General features: G+C 40.2%; 1 protein-coding gene across 1 annotated transcript in view; it reads left to right on the forward strand.

Moving 5' to 3' along the window:
- me1 (malic enzyme 1, NADP(+)-dependent, cytosolic) overlaps positions 1-6279 on the forward strand; it is a 78587-nt gene extending 72308 nt beyond the window's left edge. Inside the window, exons 7-14 of the mRNA XM_003453476.5 lie at positions 1369-1478; positions 4151-4248; positions 4559-4672; positions 4785-4890; positions 5041-5183; positions 5293-5466; positions 5562-5660; positions 5751-6279. Coding sequence (XP_003453524.2) covers positions 1369-1478; positions 4151-4248; positions 4559-4672; positions 4785-4890; positions 5041-5183; positions 5293-5466; positions 5562-5660; positions 5751-5918 — 1012 coding nt within the window. The 3' untranslated portion in view covers positions 5919-6279. The remainder of the gene's footprint in view (positions 1-1368; positions 1479-4150; positions 4249-4558; positions 4673-4784; positions 4891-5040; positions 5184-5292; positions 5467-5561; positions 5661-5750) is intronic.
- Positions 6280-21038: the final 14759 nt, after the last annotated feature.

Below are 21038 nucleotides of genomic sequence, written 5' to 3' on the forward strand. Positions count from 1 at the left end.
CCCAAGGAGTCTGAAGTTTTTTGGATGAGAGATGCTCTCTCTTCAAAAAAAAAAAAAAGCGAGCATAATTTGGTGTAAATTATTTTAAGACTGTATTTTACATAAAATGCTTAAAAAAGAAAGAAAAAAAAATCATTGTGACAGCCGTTTCTTACAAAATTAGACAAGTTCATGCTTCTTGATTACAGAGCTATATCCTTGAAATTTCAGCATATATGGACTTTTTAGCACTAGCTGGATTAACTAGAGCTGTCAATAAAGTTCAGCTTTGAATGCAGCATCATTCACCCAGTTTACTAAGTTATAAACACAGAAGAAACTCAGAATAAGAAATGAAGCTTAATACTTCTTCTTCTTTTGGCTGCTCCCTTTAGGGGTCACCAAAGCGGTTCGTCCGCTGGTCAACAGCACCGGTGGTGTTCATTGTTAACCAGTGTATGGAAATCTTATTCTTCATGATCTGTATGTCTGCTTTAGTAAAGATTTTAGGGTGGATGCCCTTCCTGATGCAACCCTCCACATTGGTCCAGGCCTGGGCTCAATACTGCTGTAGGAGTACACTGGCTTGTAGCCCCCCAGGGCTGGGTTAGTAACTGATGCTTAATGGAAACCAAGAATTTAAAAACTAATTAAACTGGTACAAAAACCCTAGAAAACTAAAGAGGATCAGAACTCAAATAACATATAGCAATAATGAAATATAAGCAGAAATCAAAAATTAACATAAAAATAATCCAAAATGTCAAAAACTGCAATAAGGGTAACACTTAAAAAAACCCCACCCAAGCTTGAGTATGCTGATAACAAACACCAGGCCAAGCTTTCCTTCTCCTACATCTGCAAACCTTTTTCTGCTCTCCAAAAATCAGGAAATCCCTGAACCGGTTGAAAGTCATGGAAACTTCCATTTGGCTGCTATATCTTGTTTACAGACGTGAAATGCTGGGCTGATGTTTGGTTGGTTGTTTAAAGTTTTTGTAGGAGCTCATAAGCGCCGGCTCCTGTGTTGATTGCATGTGATAGCTGGTCCGAGTCCAACACTGCTCGGTGTTCTTTTGCTCCGATCTGACCTTTTTTGTCACTTTTATTGGATGTTTGACCTCGCTCACTGAAGCTCATTGTGACCAGCTGTTGTACATTTTACAAAAGCAGTGTTCCTCTGTAAGCTGAGACCTTGAATTCAATCAGTTGTTAACTTTTTGCACCAAAAAGCCAGCAGTGCTGTTGCCGAGCATCTCCCTCTGGAGTGAAAAAAATGCTCTCATGTGGGCTGAATTTGAGATGTTAAGATAGCGACTCTCCTTCCCCTGCTCCTTTTCATCCTCCGTTTTGGCTCAGCCTGATGTAATGCGGCTCTTGTGTTCACAGGTATGGAATGGACTGCCTGATTCAGTTTGAAGATTTTGCCAATGTGAACGCTTTCCGCCTGTTGAGCAAGTACCGCAACAAGTACTGCACATTCAACGATGACATCCAAGGTAACTCGGCAGACAGTCACGCACACATGGACGGATAAACTAGTCGTCAGTACAGCTGATAAAAAGCTGAGGAAAAACACCAGTCAAAACCAAAACTTCCCTTCAGCTCTTGTATTTTTTTAACTTTCCAAAAGTTTTCCCTGTGACTTTTTCATTAGCATCCTTAAGAAGACTAAAAAACACTTAAGTTAATGACAGCTCGCCTGCTATGTAAAAAGTGGATAGGTTTTTTTTAGCTGTAGGTACGTTTTTACTGCTGAAGGGAATGTTACTGCAGAGTCACAGTCTCTACTTTTACATCACTGAGGGCGGCTAATTGCACATGAAAAACAGTCAGACTTTATAAGGACAGTAAACTCCTACTTTAACTTCAGGTTTTATACTGAATACAGTAAAAAATTAAAGTCAACAGGAATAAAAACAAGCAGTAACAACAATCAGTCAGCACTGAAGTTCACTACTGGAATATCTGCTCACATTCTGCTCTACTTAACCCTCTCTGGATTCTGTAAGGTGTGATTAAACAAAGAATTCAGTTAAATTTCAATTCAATTTTATCTTTTTTCTATAGTGCAGAATCACAACAGCAGTTGCCTCAAGGTGCTTTATAGTGTAAGATAAAAACCCAGAATACAATACAATACATAATAATACAGAGAAAATCCCAACAATCAGATGGCCCCTTATGAGCAAGCCCTTGTGAAAGTGGGAAGGAAAAACTCCCTTTTAACAGGAAGAAACCACCAGCAGAACCAGACTCAAGGAGGGGCGGCCATCTGCTGCTACCAGTTGGGGATGAGGAGAGATTGACAGAACAAAAGACACGCTGTGGAAGCGAGCCAGAGATTAATAATAACTAATAATTAAATGCAGAGTGATGTATAAATACAATGAGAGTGAAAAGAGGTTAGTGAAGTAGAACTAAGCCTCAGCCTAGGCCTATAGATGTGTGACTAACAGTGTTGGTCAAGTTATTTGAAAAAAGTAATCCGTAACTAATTACTGATTACTTCCCCAAAAAAGTAATCCTGTTTCTTTACTCATTACTTATTTTCAAAAGTAATTAATTACTTAGTTACTTAGTTACTTTTTAAAAACACGATTTACAACCTGAATAGGTAATAAAGCGATAGATCTCTCAGCCCAATTCTACTTTTTCTGCGTAATCCATCATACAAAATGTAATCAAATGGAAAAGTCTCTTTTTAAAACTTGTTTTATTAGTTTTAATCTTTTAACTTTATGCATCAAGCAAAAATTAAATTATATGCAACATTCTCTGACTGGAAGAAATTTGTTTAACATTTAAACCTATTTTCTGCACATTCCAGCACATAAAATAAAATATTTTTTTGTGCTTACACTCAGTCTTTCAAATATATGCAAGTGAAACACAGCAGAAAATAAATAAAATCAAAGACTCAGCGGTCCTGTTGCTCTATCTTCACCTGTATAGCAGGCGGATGTTTGCCCTGGTGCAGGTGTGCCACAGCGGTCAGTGAAGGAATCCGCGAGTGTCTCTGTGAATTTCCCATTCCGTGGTAGCGCACTCGGCGCTTGCTCGGAAGTTAAGGGGTTTTTTCGCTGTAAAAAGAAGTTTTCTTCCCACGCAGTGAACAGCGGACGCTAATGTTTTCGTCACTTTTTGCGGAATCAAACTCAAAGTAAGGTCAGTACTTCCACGCTTTAAACGCTGCACGCTCATACTCTCTCCCGCACTCGATATATTGTCCATTGTTGATCTGCACACAGCTGTTGCCACGAACGTTGCACTCGCTTACGTCATTGTCATGAGACATTCTCACAAAAAAATCACGGTTTTAGTAACGCAGTAACGCAGCGTTCTTACAGGAAAGTAACGGTAATCTAATTACATTTTTTGCAATAGTAATCCCTTACCCTACTCGTTACTTGTAACGCGTTACTGCCCATCTCTGGTGACTAAGTTTGGATTCAGGATCGCCTGATCCAGTGCTAACTAGAAGCTAAAACTTTGCTTTTAAGCAAAAGTAGAGAGGGTGTCTGTCTCCCAAATCCAAACTGGGAGCTGGTTTCACAGAAGAGGGGCCTGAAAGCTGAAGCCTCTGCCTCCCATTCTACTTTTAAATACCCAAGAACCACAAGTAAGCCCGCAGTCTGAGAGAGGAGTGCTTTATTGGGGTGATATGGTACTATGAGGTCTTTAAGATAAGCTGAGTCCTGATAAGAATGAGTCAGAAAATCTCAAAAATAGTTATTAGATTCTATTTACAAATGTCTCTCGAAGCAGAGTTCTCCTGGCCTCTGAGCAGCAGACTCAGGTTAGCAGTCGACCCTCATAAATGCCTCTGCTGACTTATGTTGAGAGTCTTGTCCCTTGCTTGGCTTTGCAGTCAAAATGATGCAGTGTCCCCAGAAAGTTAAATGCACACCTCACCTCTCAAAATCTGGGTTCTAAACCACTTTGGTGTCCTGCAATAGCTCATACTTTAGTTATCATTCAGCTAAGATTGGATGACACATGACGTGATCATGTGACAGGATCACATGCAAAGTCTCTTATCCCATGTGTCCCGCTTGGTTATGGAATCATGTTTCTATCACACGGAATGTAAAAGTGGAAGAGTTGCAGTAAAAACCCTGTGAAGCTGCATTATCTCCAAGCACTAAAGTTCCTCTGTCTTAATCTGCAGGTACTGCTGCAGTAGCAGTAGCAGGACTACTAGCCGCCCTTCGCATCACCAAAAGCAAAATGAGTGACCATACCATTGTGTTCCAAGGGGCAGGAGAGGTGGGTGCAAAATTCATTCTGAAGAAGAGACTTAGACCATTAATGCTGACAGAACGTACCTAATTATGTTGTAAAAAGAGAACACCAGCAATCTGACTAGTGAACAGTACAGTGATTTCATTACCATTAATCAAGACTGTTCTCAATCCTCTTCACCACAGTTAGAAGCGCTTTCTAACAGAAAGAAGACATTATGGTTTAATATTGTTTTGTGAGGTTGATGAGATTTTATGGCAGGATTAGTCATGTGAAACTAAATCTGCCAGTCAGCTCCCACCACCCTACTGTTATCCTTTCTGTCTGCTCACAGGCAGCGATGGGGATTGCTGAACTGATCACCATGGCCATGGTGAAGGAGGGGCTCTCCAAAGAGGAGTGCATGAGAAAGATCTGGATGGTTGATTCTAAAGGTCTCATTGTCAAGGTACCTTACTTAACCTGCAAACATCTGTTATAAACATGCATATTTAACTCTTTTTTTTTCTGTTCTCTGATGTTTCTACTAATAACTGAATAACTTTAATCTTCATTCTTAGGGTCGGGACCACCTGACTCATGAGAAAGAGAGATTCTCACATGAGCACCCACAGATGAAGAAACTGGAGGATGTGGTGCGGGAACTGAAACCTACAGCTATCATAGGTAAAACACTGTTTAATGTCATCTGTCACCAATGCATTTGTAGACTAAAGTGAGAATGTGAGGTCGTTTTAAATATGCTGAAAATGAAGACTAAAACAACTAAAAGTTGCCAAATGGAATAAACAGCACATCACTGGCTTTCTGTCCCAGGTGTGGCAGCTGTTGCTGGAGCCTTCTCTGAGCAGATCATCAGGGACATGGCCTCGTTCAATGAACGCCCCATCATCTTTGCCCTCAGCAACCCGACCAGCAAAGCTGAATGTACTGCTGAACAGTGCTATACATTCACAGAGGTGCTGAAGACTGTGCATCCCAATGCGTGTCCAATTTGAAGGATTTTTTGATCATCCCTAATGAAAACAGGCATTGTAAATACTTTATAAATACTTTTCTGTGATGCAGGGGCGTGGCATTTTTGCCAGTGGTAGTCCATTTGATCCCGTGACACTGCCTGATGGGAGGACCTTCTACCCTGGTCAGGGAAACAATGCCTACATCTTCCCTGGTGTGGGCTTGGGTGTTACTGCCTGCTCATTACCGCACATTACTGAGGAAATATTCCTCACTGCAGCAGAGGTAAACATTCACACACACAGTCCATAGTCTATATGCATCCTTTTCAATTTGTTGTGCTCGCTGGTAATACCTGCTCTTTCTTTGCTTTGAAACAGGCTCTTGCTCAGCTGGTGACTGAGGAGGACCTGGCAGAGGGAAGACTGTATCCTCCTCTCAGCACCATCAGGGATGTCTCTTTCAAGCTGGCAGTCAAGGTGAGCTCAGCAGATGCACACAGTGCAGGAGATACATCTTGTCATATCTGGGTCCAGTTACATGAAACAATGAAAACCTGTGTGTTACAGATCATGGAGTTTGCCTACAAGCACAACATGGCCACACTTCGCCCTGAACCGTCCGACAAAGGAGCCTATATACGCTCACTGTCCTACAGCTCTGACTATGATGACTTTGTTGTTGACTCGTACCGCTGGCCTGAGGACAGCATGACTGTGCAGTCATGCAAACTTTAATGCACTGGACATAGAGACCAGGCAAACCCTGGGAAGGCATGGTGACTACTGATGTGCACTGTCATCATCAAGATGTGATGTTGGGATATGAGAGAAGCTCTGTTTAGAATTTTCTTATTGATATGCGTTACTGTGAAATAAGTGACGACAACATATAAATATCGAAAAGCACTGGAATGTTTAAAAAAGTACTGGAAGACAAAGCAGTCATGAAGTGTTGTACCAAAGGCATCTTTTCACAATAATCTGAGGAAAGTCCTTCACGGGTTACTTTTAATTGTACTGTAACATGATGTTGCATTATGACTGTACCAGTGGAAATCAAAAAATTCTTTGTCAAATAAACATTGTTTGATTAATATTTTCCATGTTCAGTGATCACATTTGTACTGACAAAAGGGCAAAGATGGATAGAGACTTTGAATAAAACCTTCACTGAGTTTTGTAGAGAATCGCCGTGTAAAAGGTCCTGCCACTGAATGATATGGTGCTCTGCCTCCCTCTAGAGGCCAACTTATGTCATTGCAGTGGAACAGGGAGCTTTTACATATCTTTGCTTTTGAATCACCTTTCTCTACTTATGTTTTTAATAATGTGATTTGAGCTGAAAACTCGTTTGGCGCATATTTGTTAATAGCAAATTCAAACAAAGAAATGCATTCACAAACTGTGTCACCCAGAAAAAAAGGCACACATGTATCCAAGAGAGCCAAATTCAATCAGCTGTGATTCACTGTCCTTCTGGTGCCTTTTGAATTAAATTGAGGAGGATTTTACATGAATTAATTAATCAATCACTTGCCAGACAGTCAGTACCAGAGGCCTTGATTAGTCCACTGCCCATCCCTGTCTGAAATCAATAAAGAAACAACCAGACCAGTCAGCATCCAGTGTTCAGCGTCTCACCCGGGGCAAAAATCTGAGAGACAATCTTTATTTAAAAAAAAAAAAAATTCCCCTCACACTTTCACTGTTCCAGGCTCCATTTAAAATCCCCAAATCTGCCCTGGGCAACCACTGCTCTGACCTGAGGATCAATATGTCTCAATGTCAACACCATCCAGTTATTAGTTGTGGCTGTGCGAGCCCCAGGAGCTATAAAACTAACATATAATTGACTTTTGTAAGGCTGTGTTTGGTTTGTAGGCAAATAAAAGGATTAACATCTTCTTATTACCAGACAGTCTAACAGAGAGTTGTAGCACTCAAAAAGAATTCAGAGCTGAAAGCTAACAGAGAATTCCACAACATCAAAGAATAACAAAAAGTTTATCTTCCAAGGGGGAAAAAACATCTTTGAAACCTGAAGTCAGTGATTCAAAATAACTGACCAAACGTTTTTTCTGAGGTTACAAAGTGAAGAGTTGCTACTAGAAGGTGTTTGATAAAGCTACTTTAAAAGATGGTAAAAAGACATGGGAAGGATTTCAAGTTCCTCTTTCAAAATTAATTAAACTGGTTATTTCTTTAATTAAATTACCTTTTTATTGGTTAGATTTTCCCCAAAACTTCTCTCTCCATGCCCTAAAAAGGCTTAGATTTACCCCTTTGTATGTGCAGGTCTGTCAATATGCAAATTAGTCCACAGGACAATATCAGCCAACCCCTCCACTACTTCCCAGGACCTCTTTATCAAACAGCCACTAATGTGTCATTAAAGGAAAGTAAATTCTGTTCCTGATGCAGTTCAGAGGTGTAAATGTTCATCAGTGGTGCTGCTAACTGCTTATTTTACTCAAGATGTGTCTTCACAAACATAAAAGCACAATATGGAAATTTTAACATGGTTAAAATTTTTAAGGATATAATTCACCCTTAGAACGACACAGAACACACCAGTAATTCGATGAGTTATGTGCAAAATGGCAAATGTTAACAGCACTTCCCATAGTTGAGGAAGAAACCCTTTATCCTCATAGTCGGGTTCAAATCTATTCCTCTAGGTAGATGGTCTATTGTTTCAGTTTTTGATCTCATTGCATCATCTCTTTATTGATTAGAACCCAGTAACAACATTTAGATAACATTTACTCCTTTTTAAATATATATGTATGTATGTATGTATGTATATATATATATATATATATATATATATATATATATATATATATATATGTATTTCTATTAGCTATCCTTTAGCTATTTAACTATTTAGCCTATAGCTAGTGTTTTAATATCTCAATTCAAATAGTATCCAACTTATTTATATTTATTCATACTGTTTATTCATTACTTTTATGTAGCTTTAAGCATTTTTAACAAATACTTTTACCTACTATTAAAATTTGAACTGTTTTACCTTTAGCTCTATATTTTTAGCATGTGTTAGCATAAGCTAACAAAACTGATGCTTTCGCTGTCCATTACTTTTAGCTGTTATAGCTCTTTTTATTACTGTTAGCTAGCTGAACTGTTTATTTATATCTCAGCAATTTTCATTTTATTTCTGTTACTTTTAGCCATTTCAGAATATCTAAGATAAGCTTGGGTACTGTAAACGATTTGCACTATTTTACTTTATGCAGCTACCACCATTCTTTAAGGTAAACCTAAGACTTTTAGTTAACAGGTTTAACAGTTCTTCATTACGTTGAGGTAAACTAGTTGATTTCCACATTGTCACAGACACATTGAGATTTTATAGCTGGTGAAATATAATTGTTTATTTATTTAGTTTGAACTTTAGATTATTCTGTTAGTGCTCCTTTGCTTCCTTTCCGTGTTTGCTTCACCCTGCAGCCCTCTCTAGCACCTTGCTGGTCACAGGCTGGGTAACAGGCAGCTGTAACCCGACATCCTTTTGACCTTGTTTACAGTCTCATGTTAAATGGCACCTTGCTAAGACCTTTTTGATCAGTGCCAATCAGTAAAGACCCCCAGGGGAAAGTCGCCCGTGTGAGTCTGTCTACCCATCCTCCCACTCGCCTGTCTGACATTTTATCCAAACAACCTCCCCCATCTGCGCATCCACCAGGCCGCACAACTGGTCAGAATAACTTTCATTCCTCACAGGACATGTAGTTTCTCCTATTTGTTTGAGTTTGTCTCCACAGTTCAGTCAACCTTGGACTTTAATGACAATATAGAGAATTTTTTGGTGAGTTTTTAGATGCCTGTGCATCAGGCATCAACAGAGGTCACCTGATAATGTGAAACACTCCCCAGGCCTTATACACCAGCCTTTATTATTCTGTGTTTATACGCTTTGTTTTTTAAATGTTCCTACTCAGGTGATGTGCTGCCAGCAGAGGGCGCTTTGATTCATTGTCTAAGCAGAGCTCGCTAAAAGGCCTTAAATGTCACCACAGTGCATCTTTTATCTTTCCAATCAAGTAGCACCTTCTCTACAGTCATTTCCCCTTACATCTACTGCAACTTGTGTAGCTAATGCATGAAGATAATGACTACTATACGTACAGTAATAACCCCCCAAAAACGAAGTCCTCCATGACTCGATTTTCACCACTTATGTCTAAAAAAAGAAGGAAGAGATTCCTTCATTGCACCAGCTCTAGGGCAGTGGTGGAGATGATTATTAAACTGGATAACACCGACAGTATGTGGATAACAACTGGTTAATATTACCTAAATAGAATACATTGCTTAATATCTTATTGATTCTGATCAATATTTTATTATATTAAATTATATTTTGAGTACTTTACCATAGAATTTAAAGATGTTTCTAAATAAATATATATCAAATAACAAAGCTATTTTAGGGTGTCATCACCTCGCTATCAGCTGTAATTTTTAAGGTTTAGATGATTTTATAAAAAAAAAAAAATACAAATGTTAAATCGAATTATTTGGTAGGTAAGACACTGCATGAACTTTGTTTTTTGGACCTCACAGCTTAAAGTGGATACTGAAGAAAACAAATTCTCGAGGCATCTTTTTCTATCGCCAAAACTTGACGTGTCTGTATGTAAGTTGTATAAAACTCCAAGTCATTCACAGACTTACAAGCCTTGGCAAGAAAATAAAGTATTTACAAGAAGGTTTTTTAAAACCTGTTTGTGTAACCTGTTTGTGTATCAGCCAGCAACATCTGCTATGCGAATTCTAAAGCAGCTCTGTCGTCATCTGGACAGCAGTTTACACTTCAAGGATTCTGTTTGCACCACTATGCCACTTTTTGTTCTTCCTCAATAAAGGTGGTTGCATTAAAAATTGAAATGTATTGATTGTGGAGTACAACCGCTAAATAAGAACGGGACGCAACCAACATGCAGCTTTTCTATGTCCTTTTGAATTAACCTTGCTCAGCGTGTGAAAGGATCACCGCACAAAAGCTCCCAACAAAATGAAAATAAAATTCTTTATTTGCTATAACTTTGTGTTTATCTTCACAACAACGCTAAACTTCTTCAACAAATATCAAAGTTTCCTACCTGTGACTGTGTCACAAAAGAAACGTAGCGACAGAAATCTGCATCTTGATGTGTGGACAGTACGCACCAGATTGGCACACTTGGCCTTAGTTTAGTAGCTGAAACTGAATTAACCTCCTGCAATCACGACAAAAACAACCCCTTTTGTGATGCAAGTCAACACAAGTTGCTACCAAAACCGACTTTTATTTTCTCAGCAAATTCGGTGCCCTGCCTAGATGGTGGTAGACTGAATGAGGAGCAGCTCCCTACCGTTCAGCCATCCTTGTGAGTGATTCTGTGAGTAATTTGGAGGGACGTCTCTGTTTCGCAGACAGTTCGTGAGGCCTGCACGTCGCACAGGTTTTAGCCTGAGAGGCAGTGGTGGGCGCAGGTTTCCGACAGCCTGTTGTTTCTCGGGCGGGTACCACGCGCAGATACCAAGCAGGAGCGCCAACGCCTTGACAACCTTTCCATAATTAGATGAGGCCTTGCGCTCAGCGTGGGCATTCTCGCACTGAAATCTAACATGGCATGTGTGATCACGACCCAAAGTCGTGTTTAATTAATTTTTGTTGCAACACAGGGTGCGCAGACATCATTCCCTGCAGCTCTCGCCACCGAACAAAACACTGTTCTACTAAAATAGGCCACATTGTAGCATTTGTGAACAATTACATGAAGGTTTTACCGAGCTTTTTAGACAAAAATCAACAAGTGATAGGTCCAAATCTGTGGTTGATCATTGATCATTGTTCATTGTTTTACAAATTCAAGAGGAGGAAAATGTTTTAACCTAGTTCTGTAAAGCCTCTCTACAGCACATTGCCTTTAGCTCTTGAGCATGTCTTTGCCGCCTTTTGAATGTCGGCACATGCTAGCCAGGCTTGTGCTTATTATTTTGCTGCAAGCTCCAGATGGATCAACACATGCTGAAAATATTACAAGCAAGACATTTGCATGTGACCTAAATCACTCACTTCTGCTCCACCATGCAAAACGAGTCAGTCCAAAGACACTCTTATAAAGGTCCTGGATTAGAACATTGCATAAACTGAGATTTTCGGTATTGAGAAAAATAAAAATTAGTTGGGCCATTAGCAGTTTTTTTTCTCCTTTCTGTCAGCTTAGACATTGTCATACTATACTATACTATATTACATATAATGTAATAACTGAAATGACACTAATACAAATGATTAAATAAACAGATAAAAGAAACACATGGAGACCTTTATAACCTACAGAGAATTTATAGAGCACATCTTGGAAAAGCAAGAAATATAGTTTAAGTTTGCATGATTTTTGTAAATGTTTGAAGCTATAATTTGAAGTTAAAGCCATGTAACGGTATTATGTGACATATGTTTATGTGTGTGTAAAAACTTTACTGGTGTGCCTGATTGTATCTACATTTAAGAACATGTAGTTGTATGTAAGAACAAAAACAAAACTATGTTGTTGTCTCTATGGCATACCAATCCAAACTTTATTGAAGTTTATTAAAGTTAGGGGCTTTTCTGCTTACTGTCTACCCACTGACTGACTGGCAGGTATGGTAGACACTTTGAGTCACTAAACTGGGCCTTTCACTTCGGTTTGTGGCTGTGGCCTCTGTCAGGATAAGCAAGGCAAGTGAACTCTAAACATAGACATAAATTAAATCTTGCCAAAGTAAAGCGATCTCTCTCCTTTCATCTCACACAGTGCAGTCACAAAGTTCCTCGCCTGTTTGGATTCATCCTTTACTTTACTGCCATCTTGTGGCCACAGTCAGCTATTGTCTCTGAAAGCTCTGCTGGTTTCGTGTTCATAGGAAAATGTAGCTGTCTCTGTGTTACAGGCGAGTCCATCTCCCATCGCATTGACTTGAGCTGGGTAGGCTGGGAACTCTGTTTTCTGGTGGTTTGGGCATTGTGGATAAACCTCTGTTCTTTCACAGATGGTGTGGGGCGCATGAGATCAGTTATGATTGGCACTTTGAGTGGAAAACACAGCTAGCATTAGCAAGTAAAGGACCGTCAGTGATTTAGCATCGTAAGAAGATGAAGTATGAAAAAGCTGTTAATAACTCCTTTAGTACATTAGCAAGAAAACCTCTGACAGTGATGGAGAGAGGACAGCATCTCTGAACAAGATGATAATAAAACAGGCAACGTAAAGCAGTAATTTTAATACATTTACCAATGACAAGGATCATTTTTCCAGCTAAATAATTATTTTCATATTTGATATTTTATGCACAATTTTCCAGTAATGCAGTTTTATATCTAGTGAGGTGTTTTCGTGGTGTTTTATTGCTTCTTTTCTTAAAGGAATGGTTTGAAACATTCCTCCACCACCTAGCACTGTCAGCTAATAGTAAATAGGGTGGGTAGGGTGATATAGTAGATATTTAGTCAACTATAGAAGTAATAATATTTTACAATTCTTCAGCCAGGAAGGTGTGCAGAGTGGTGAAGATGTCCATGTAGAGCACAGGCAAGCAGCACGAATGGCATTTTTTAATCTGATTCTGTTTATCTTGTTAAATTGTTAAATAGTGGAGGAAAATGTTTTTGTTTGTGTGTGTGTGTGTGTGGTGGTGGGGAGGGGGCGTTGTTTTGTTTGTACTAACAACCTGTTCAAGAAGTTCCAGTATTGGTGATTGAAATATTAGCATTTTATCTGTAAATTGCTGCTGGCTATTAGCAGGTATCTTTGGAAGCACGTTGCTAACCTAGCTTACTAGCATTAGCTAGTGTCCAACAACATGGTGATAAACATAATAGAAAAGTTCAAAATGACAATTCACATAGCACTGGGTGATGACACAGTGGCCACATCCATCATTTATATACAGTCTATGGTATGGAACCGCTCCAAAATAAATCAAAGTGATCAACAAAGAAGGCTGAGCCCACCATCGCACTTGATGCACTCATGACCAGTAAGAGAGCATTGATACTAAGCCTGAATAAACACGGTGGTACAATATTGGCTGATTCCCATTTACCATGCATGCGTTTAAAGATAATAACATGCATGTATTTGCAACAATAGCCTGCGCTATTGTCTTCTCCATCTTCATTAATTCTGTAATTGTTTGCTGCCAGTGATTTACTGCCAAGTTTTGTGAACATCAAAGCATTTTCTCTATTTTCTAAAACCAGACATAACCTATTAAATTAACATGCATATTGCATCTTGAGCTCAATAAGTTGCCTAATTAATTGTGAGAGGCAACAACAGCTTCTGGTTATTCTGACTATAGAACCCAGTTTGTCCCTCGTAGCTTGTGTGGTCGTTGTGTGTGTCTCCGTCTTGCCGCACATATGTTCAGTGTGTATTTGTGTGTGCTGCTGAGAGTAAATGAGGACAGCGAGGTGTATGTGATGGTAATGCAGCTTCCAGTGCCCATTAATAACCAGGTTCCCTTTGATGTGGCCGCCGTGAGCGAGGTGGCCTCTCTTTTTGCATCAGTTGCGGCATGTAAATCCACTTGCTGTGTTACCTCCTTAACTGCTCGAGGATCTAAGTTTGTCCACCTGGTGGGTAATTTAAAGAACCTACAAAGGCTGTAGTTTTTTTTTAATCAATATGTCACAATATTGAATAGCAAACCAGTGTTACATGGCTCTGAGTGTAGTATAAAGGTTTAAAGGAGATTCAGGCCGTTTGTTTCACATGAAACTTCTAATGGCTGCATTTGAATTATGTCCAGTAATTTAGCATAATATTTTTAACACCAAAATCAGATCAGATATCCCCCAATTTAATTTCAGTTAAAGCATCAGAAACATAAGCTTGTATGTGTTATTGATAACTTGACAAGCTGACAATCAGTATGTGAGATATTTAATTATAAAGCTGCTGCAATATAAATTTCTCAAAACATGCAGCTTGAATAACCATTTTTACACCCCAAAGGTGGCTGAAATTAGTCATCCACTGTGCTGGTCATTGAATGTCTCACAGGCTTGTGAAGAACACCTGATCGGGCTCTTGACCTTCCGCTGAATGCTTTCAGGCACAAATCTCAATCCAAATACTCTGACAAAGTTGCCCTGGTCAGAATATTTCATGACAGAAAATAACTGTAAGCAGAATAGCTCAATCAATGAAGTCTGTGGACAACACCGGCTGAGTGCTTGTGTCCCTGTCTTGGTGAAATCATACTGCGTGTGTGTGTGGGTGTATGTCCATATTCTGCTGGCTGCATATGGGTGGATAGCTCATTATCTATTGTGGGCAGGCACAATGGCCTGGAGGCCAGGCTACACTGGCCTAATAGCCCTGAACACAATACCTGTAAACAGTATTGAAAACACGGCCTAGCATGACCACGTTGTCTCACAATGACAACGCTGATGAATAGAGAGGTGGGCTTTTAAAATGAAAGGCTTTATGTGTTGAAGGTGGGAGCATGTTCCATAAATGAATGGCTGCAGCAGTGAAACTGATGACTGATTTTCAAACTGTAGTTTGTATCACACTGCACTGACAACTAACATAAACAACCACTGTGTGATTTTAACAGATGTGCTAACAAAACGTAATGCAGAATCAGGTGCCATTCTATGTGGATGCTATGAATGAGCCTACTAGCATTAAGCTCCCGCTGAGTTAACTGACCAATGTGACCCTAACATAAGGGTCCTGGTAGGGCAGGGAGATATGGCCAAAAATATTTATCACGATATATATTTGAAAATTTGCGATAACGGTATAACTGACGATATAATTGACGCGAGACAAAACACTTTACAACTCCACAACTTTATTAGTGCAAAAAAAAAAACCCCATCAATGTATTTTCACTTAAACAAGCAGATTTTTTTATGTGCATTAAAGCTATATAAAAATTTAACAGTGCAAAAAATGCAAATTCCTCACTGACAGTTTAACCAAAAGGCATTTCCAGTGGCCGACATATCCTCAGCATAACCATGTATAAATCCACAAAACTTAAAAAGAGGTTATTATGTTGAAGCACAGTACATATCGCTCCACCAGGCTCCTGACTACGGGAGCCTGGTGTGTATCCATCATGGACAATCCATCCATCATGGTGTGTATCTGACGGATGAAAGCCAAACCAGTTCCACACCATTTTTACAAACCAATTCTGTTTCATCTGTTTCATTCAACGATCCGCTTTCCCTCTTCTCATTCTCCGTCGCTGCCATGCTTTTTCCGCCATGTGCGTATGAAAACAAAGGCGCTGCGCATGCGCGTTTTACCCATATTCTATCGCGATATTTCATTTTCTTATCGTTGCCCAACATTATACCGGTATTACCGTGAACGGTATGATATGGCCCAGCCCTAGGTCCTGGTACTAAAATCAGAACTAGAACAGTTCCGTGGAGTCTTTTGAATGACAAGTGTTCAATTCAATTCAATTCAATTTTATTTATATAGCGCCAAATCACAACAAAAGTCGCCTCAAGGCGCTTTATATTGTACAGTAGATAGCACAATAATAAATACAAAGAAAAACCCAACAATCATATGACCCCCTATGAGCAAGCACTTTGGCGACAGTGGGAAGGAAAAACTCCCTTTTAACAGGAAGAAACCTCCGGCAGAACCAGGCTCAGGGAGGGGCGGCCATCTGCTGCGACCGACAGTGTTGAACTGTCCATCATACAGGTCATTGAGTGTACGTCTCTACACTCGTTTAATCTTTAAGGATGTTAAAAACAAGAGAAACCAAGTCAGTCTGTATGAAGAGCTTTGCATTACATGCGCTTCATTGCGTGTGGGCTAAGTAAAAGTAATCCAGTCAGATAAAAGACTAGTCAACATACAAGTTTTGCCTGATATTTCAGCCGTTGCACGCCCACCGCATATTCACCAGCTCCCCGTCAACCCGCTGGCTTCCATTACGCTCAGTCGGATGTAATGGACCTAATTCTTTTGACGTTCTCTTTAAGCGAGTTTTGCAATCAGCCTCGCCTCGCTTTCTCTTTCTGTCTTTGTACTCTCTTAATGTATCCCTTTGTCTCTCTAACCAAGTGGCTCCTCTGTTTGTTCTGATTTGTCCTCGTTTCTACAGTGCACCTTCATTCAAGGCAACTGGCTGGTTACTGTATCTGACATCTCGTGGATGCTGCTGCTCAGCTGTTGAGCTTCACGGTCACGCTGTCTTGAATGTCCGTGAAATGGACTGTGGATGTTCAAAGAAAACTAATGAAGCTGTGGTGAAAATAAACAGGTTCAGAGCCGCAGCGATCCAGCTCTGTTCAGTATGACCTAAAACTAGTCATCGAGCCTATAATCTCATCAGGAAAGAGTTTACTTGAAACCATGGATTGAGTGAGCCTAGGGCTGTTTTCACATGGACTTGTATACAACTGGAAGTCTTTTTGCAACTACAGGAGTTGCCCCCTGCTGTTGACTGAAGGTTTAAGGTACTTTCATAATGGCCTTTCTTTTCAGACGTGGAAGCAGCATTCATCAGCCTTCTACTCTCTACAGATTTAAGGGCGCCATTAAGAAAAACATAACAAAAAACCCCAAAACAGGTGTAATAGTGGGATACTGGAATCATCTGACATTTTCTGTGGCTTTTGAGGAACTTTTAGAAGTATTGGGAAAAATAAGGCTTGGAGATTGTGTTCATTAAGAATAAATTGACAAGATTTGATCAAAAAGACCTTAAGAGTGTCGTCCTCCAGAATACAACTTTATCCTTCATTTGTGACTTCACCTCTGACTTCTAGTGCCATGTAAATAAAAGTACATTAGTGCAAAAACATTTAGAAACATTAACATGAAGTAATGGTGTTCTGTATGACTTTATCAGTCTCTCACATCATTGTGGAGGAATTTTGACCCACTCTTCTCGACAACATTGCTTCACTTTCTTTGTCATTTGTGCACTTTTGTTTATGCAAGGCTCTCTTAACATCCCTCCACAGCACTTCAGTCTGTTTGAGATCTGGACTCTCACTGGACCATTGCAACACATTCAGTTTCTTCTTTTTCAGTCATTCTGTTGTAGATTTGCTGCTGTGATTGGTCTCATTACCATTGTCATGACTCAATTTCAGCTCAGCTTTAGCTGTCATACTCACATTTGACTCCAGAACACTTTAGTGTACAGAGGAGCTCACGATCAACCCAATGACTGCAAGGTGCCCAGGTCCTGTGCCCCCCCCCCCAAAAAAAACCTTTATAACTAACATATCTCTTTGCATTGTGGCCAGGCATCTTCACTTTTGTCTCACCTGTCCCAAGGACATTATTCAAGGAGTCTTGTTTGGTCAGATGCAACTTTGTGTTGTCACATGACTGTATCTTAAAAAAGGACACCGACTTTACAACCAACTCACCTCATGGGGGCTAATGGTATTTATTTTAGTGGCTAACTGTTTCGTAAGGTAGTGAGTTTAGCTATCATGACCTTATCGACATGCTCACTTTAGACTACCTCTGTGACGCACAGGAAGCATTCCCTCATCTGGTCTGTTCACCAGCCCCACTTCAGCCACAGACATGCCTCTTGGTGCTCATGGGGATGCCTTCCAGATGTTCTTTAGTCCACATCTTCGTCAACTGAAAACCAGGAGAGGTCACCATGGGACCATCATGTGTCTCACCATGCTAGACTTTCTGGGTCAGTCTAGCTGTCTTCCTCTCTCTGCCTCTGCTCTTTTAGTCCCCTGAGGCCATCAAAAGCTGGTGAGCAAAGCCACATGACCCGGGGCTATGGGTAAACTCAGGCAGGTCTTGGGCCCAGAGTTGCCGCCTCAGATTTGCAGCTACTTGGTCTGAAGGGCCTCTGTGACGGGCCTGGATGTGATTGGATCCGAGTAGCGCTAATCCACGGTGCTGGTTGGGGCGGGTTAGGACTCTGGTGTCCCATTAAGTTTGGCCTGGAGAATCATAAGGTTACAATTTCAAGAGTGTGGACTAGCCTTGGGTAATGTGAGCTGAAGGACCACAGCGCAGAGATACTTCTAAGACTACCAGGGAGTAGAAGAGCTATTAGAGTATCAGAGTGACAGACAGAAAGAGGCGAAAGGGTTGGGACGTGAAAGCAGAAGCGGAAGCACAGCAGAAAAACATTCATAGAAACTTCTGCACTGGTCATTGATGGCACAGGGTGGGTTTAGCTTTCACTAGGGTTCAGTTAAGTTTTTATGTAATGAGTCATATTTGCACCAAAACAGCACCAAAAATATTTGTCTGAGTTTTAAAGGTTTTGCACAGACATATTTTATAAAAATGAAGGAGCTCACACAAACTGTGGAAGGAGTATTGAAGTCTTTTTCTTCCGTTATAGGGACAACATCACTGAACAGAAATGACCTGTTACGAGAAAATGCCCTTCATTGAAAATGTAAGTCAAAGCTTCATTTAAAAAATTATTAAATGCAGAAAATTACTATTAGAGAATATAGGTACACTTAAATATTACATTTTCTCCTTTTTTTTCTTTTACAGTGACATCCCAGTTAGATTTGCTTTTTTAACCACATCTCCTGCTAACAACAGGAGCTTTGCAGGTGCATAGCCTACTATCGGAAGATTATTATTATTATTAATTCGGGTCTTTTCTCGGTCTAACGTGCTTACCTTCAAGACAAACCTATACCCTGTGGGCTTCACTGCTCAAATTAAAGCTAATCTAGTCAGACTCAGATATGTCCTGAGGAAATGTCCCTGTTAGAGTCTGTTTTTTTCTTTTCTGTTTGAGGGTTCCAGCTATCTGATATTAATTGGGTCCCATCCCATCCCACTTTATTGAACATGACACTCGAAACAGGCCTCGTCTTTAAATCCAACACTATGAAGGTAGATGAAGGAACGAGAAGTGAAAAAAATGTAATAATTAAAATTAAATTATTCACCAGTTAATTTGGTAATTATGGCAAATTAGCCGGCACGTGTACAAGTGTGAAAAATATAACAGGCCAAATGAGCATGACACTGTGACCTGTTTTAGCCTTCAGGGGGCAAATAGATGTTTAGGAGCCACGGTTTCTTAGCACGTAATACACACGGCAACTGTGTCTGTGCATGTGTGTTGATCTCTGTTGTATCGTGGGTAATAGGATCCACCATTTGACAAGGAAGAAGTTGTATGACATACTTAGTGAGTGCATTCAAATCTAATGCCAATAAGTTCTTAATATAATCCATAGCCTTTAAGTGTATTGAAGTCTTTGTTATTGATTTTTGCAGTAAAACTACCTGCTGTGAGAGAGCGTAGTGGCATTTGTGCTGTTCTCTGTTCCAGATTTAACAGCTTTCGTATGGCTCAGAGGTTATTGAAGGGATGACTATTACGTGCCTCACTTCCCTGCTGTAATAAGCAATGTTAAACAGTCACAGACAAGCCGACCAACCAAATGAAAATCTGTATGAAAAGAAAATCCAGCATATTAATTCCTGCTGGTGATTTTGGTCTTTTGTTCATCTGAGGTTTCTGTTTATTCTTCACATGTCAAAAGAACAAGCAGACGGGTGTAGTTACTGCATTTGAAGTGAATAAAGTGAGTATTTTCTTCCAGTCTGTGAGAAGACCTGAGAAACAAGAAGTCAACCATAACTGTATGTCTTGTTAGGGCACAGCCAGCATTATCCCTGCTAGAGATCTGAGGCAGCAGGAACACCGAGTGTGACACCAGCAATGCTGATAAGAAGATAAATCCTGCTTTCTGTGCTGTAGCCTTTTGTTCTTCTGTTTACACCAGTTTCCTCCTTACTTTAAATTCAAAGGCTTTGAGATGCAGTATCTCAATTAAAGCGCTTCTTCTGTCCCCTGAGGGGATGTCGGGAGTTCAGGTCTGAATGTTTGGCAAGAAGGGTGATTTGGCATGGCAGAGAGGCTATTAGCCGGGCTAAATGGCCAGAAAAAATCCCCGTAGCTGCAACCCCCCTCAAATCCTCACAGGAACCACATATACGTCTACACAGAATTACAGCACACCTCAGATGTCTCTCACCTCTGTGACACCTACAAACTACCTTTTCCAGAAGTACTGCAAGATTAATTGTGAAAATCTCTGTCTACGGTCAAAAGTATCTGAATTTGCCCTTGTTGAGTTTCCAGTTTTCTCCACTGGAAAATTTTGTTGTGGCACAAACCTTGAAGCGGTGGTGGGCTTTATTTGCAGTTAGATAAAAGAAGACTTGTATCCCAAGACCGCAGTGTGACCTCCTTCAAAGCTCATGAATTGATTTTATTCAGAAGTGGAGAATTAGCAAGTCAGTATATTCCAATTGTTGGAAAGGTTCTTTGAGAAAGCAGAAAAATAATCAAAACAGCCTATTTATCTTCCAGTCTCTCAGTTCTTAAGCAATTTGTACATGCCACTATACAATTTTATACTATAATGTGCCTCAGTGCCTCGAGGTCATTTGCATTACTTAAAGCTAACCATGTCTGCTTGCACTTCAGTAAGAATAACATCAGGTGTTTCTGTGCTAGAGGTATGAGTTATAGCAGGGATGCAGTGCGGGTTTGCTACCTTAGCCATCACCAATTTGTTCGTCTGTATCTGGAAGTTTCACAGGATCTTAGCTCAGTCATTCTCAACCACGCTATGGGGCGTCTCACATTTTAATCTCGGGACTTCCAGGCAGTACTTAGCACAGATGTTTCTGTATACTATGCCGGCCACTTGGTTATGGTGTTCCATGTATGCCCTGCCTGCAAGCACCTTGCACCCTGCTGTTTTGTGCTGGATTGTCTCAGGAACATCTCTACACAGCCTGCACCTGGGGTTTAGTCTGGTGGGATAGACCCCAGCCG

Source organism: Oreochromis niloticus, linkage group LG11, assembly GCF_001858045.2.
Source record: "Oreochromis niloticus isolate F11D_XX linkage group LG11, O_niloticus_UMD_NMBU, whole genome shotgun sequence".
In the NCBI taxonomy this organism is placed as follows: domain Eukaryota; kingdom Metazoa; phylum Chordata; class Actinopteri; order Cichliformes; family Cichlidae; genus Oreochromis; species Oreochromis niloticus.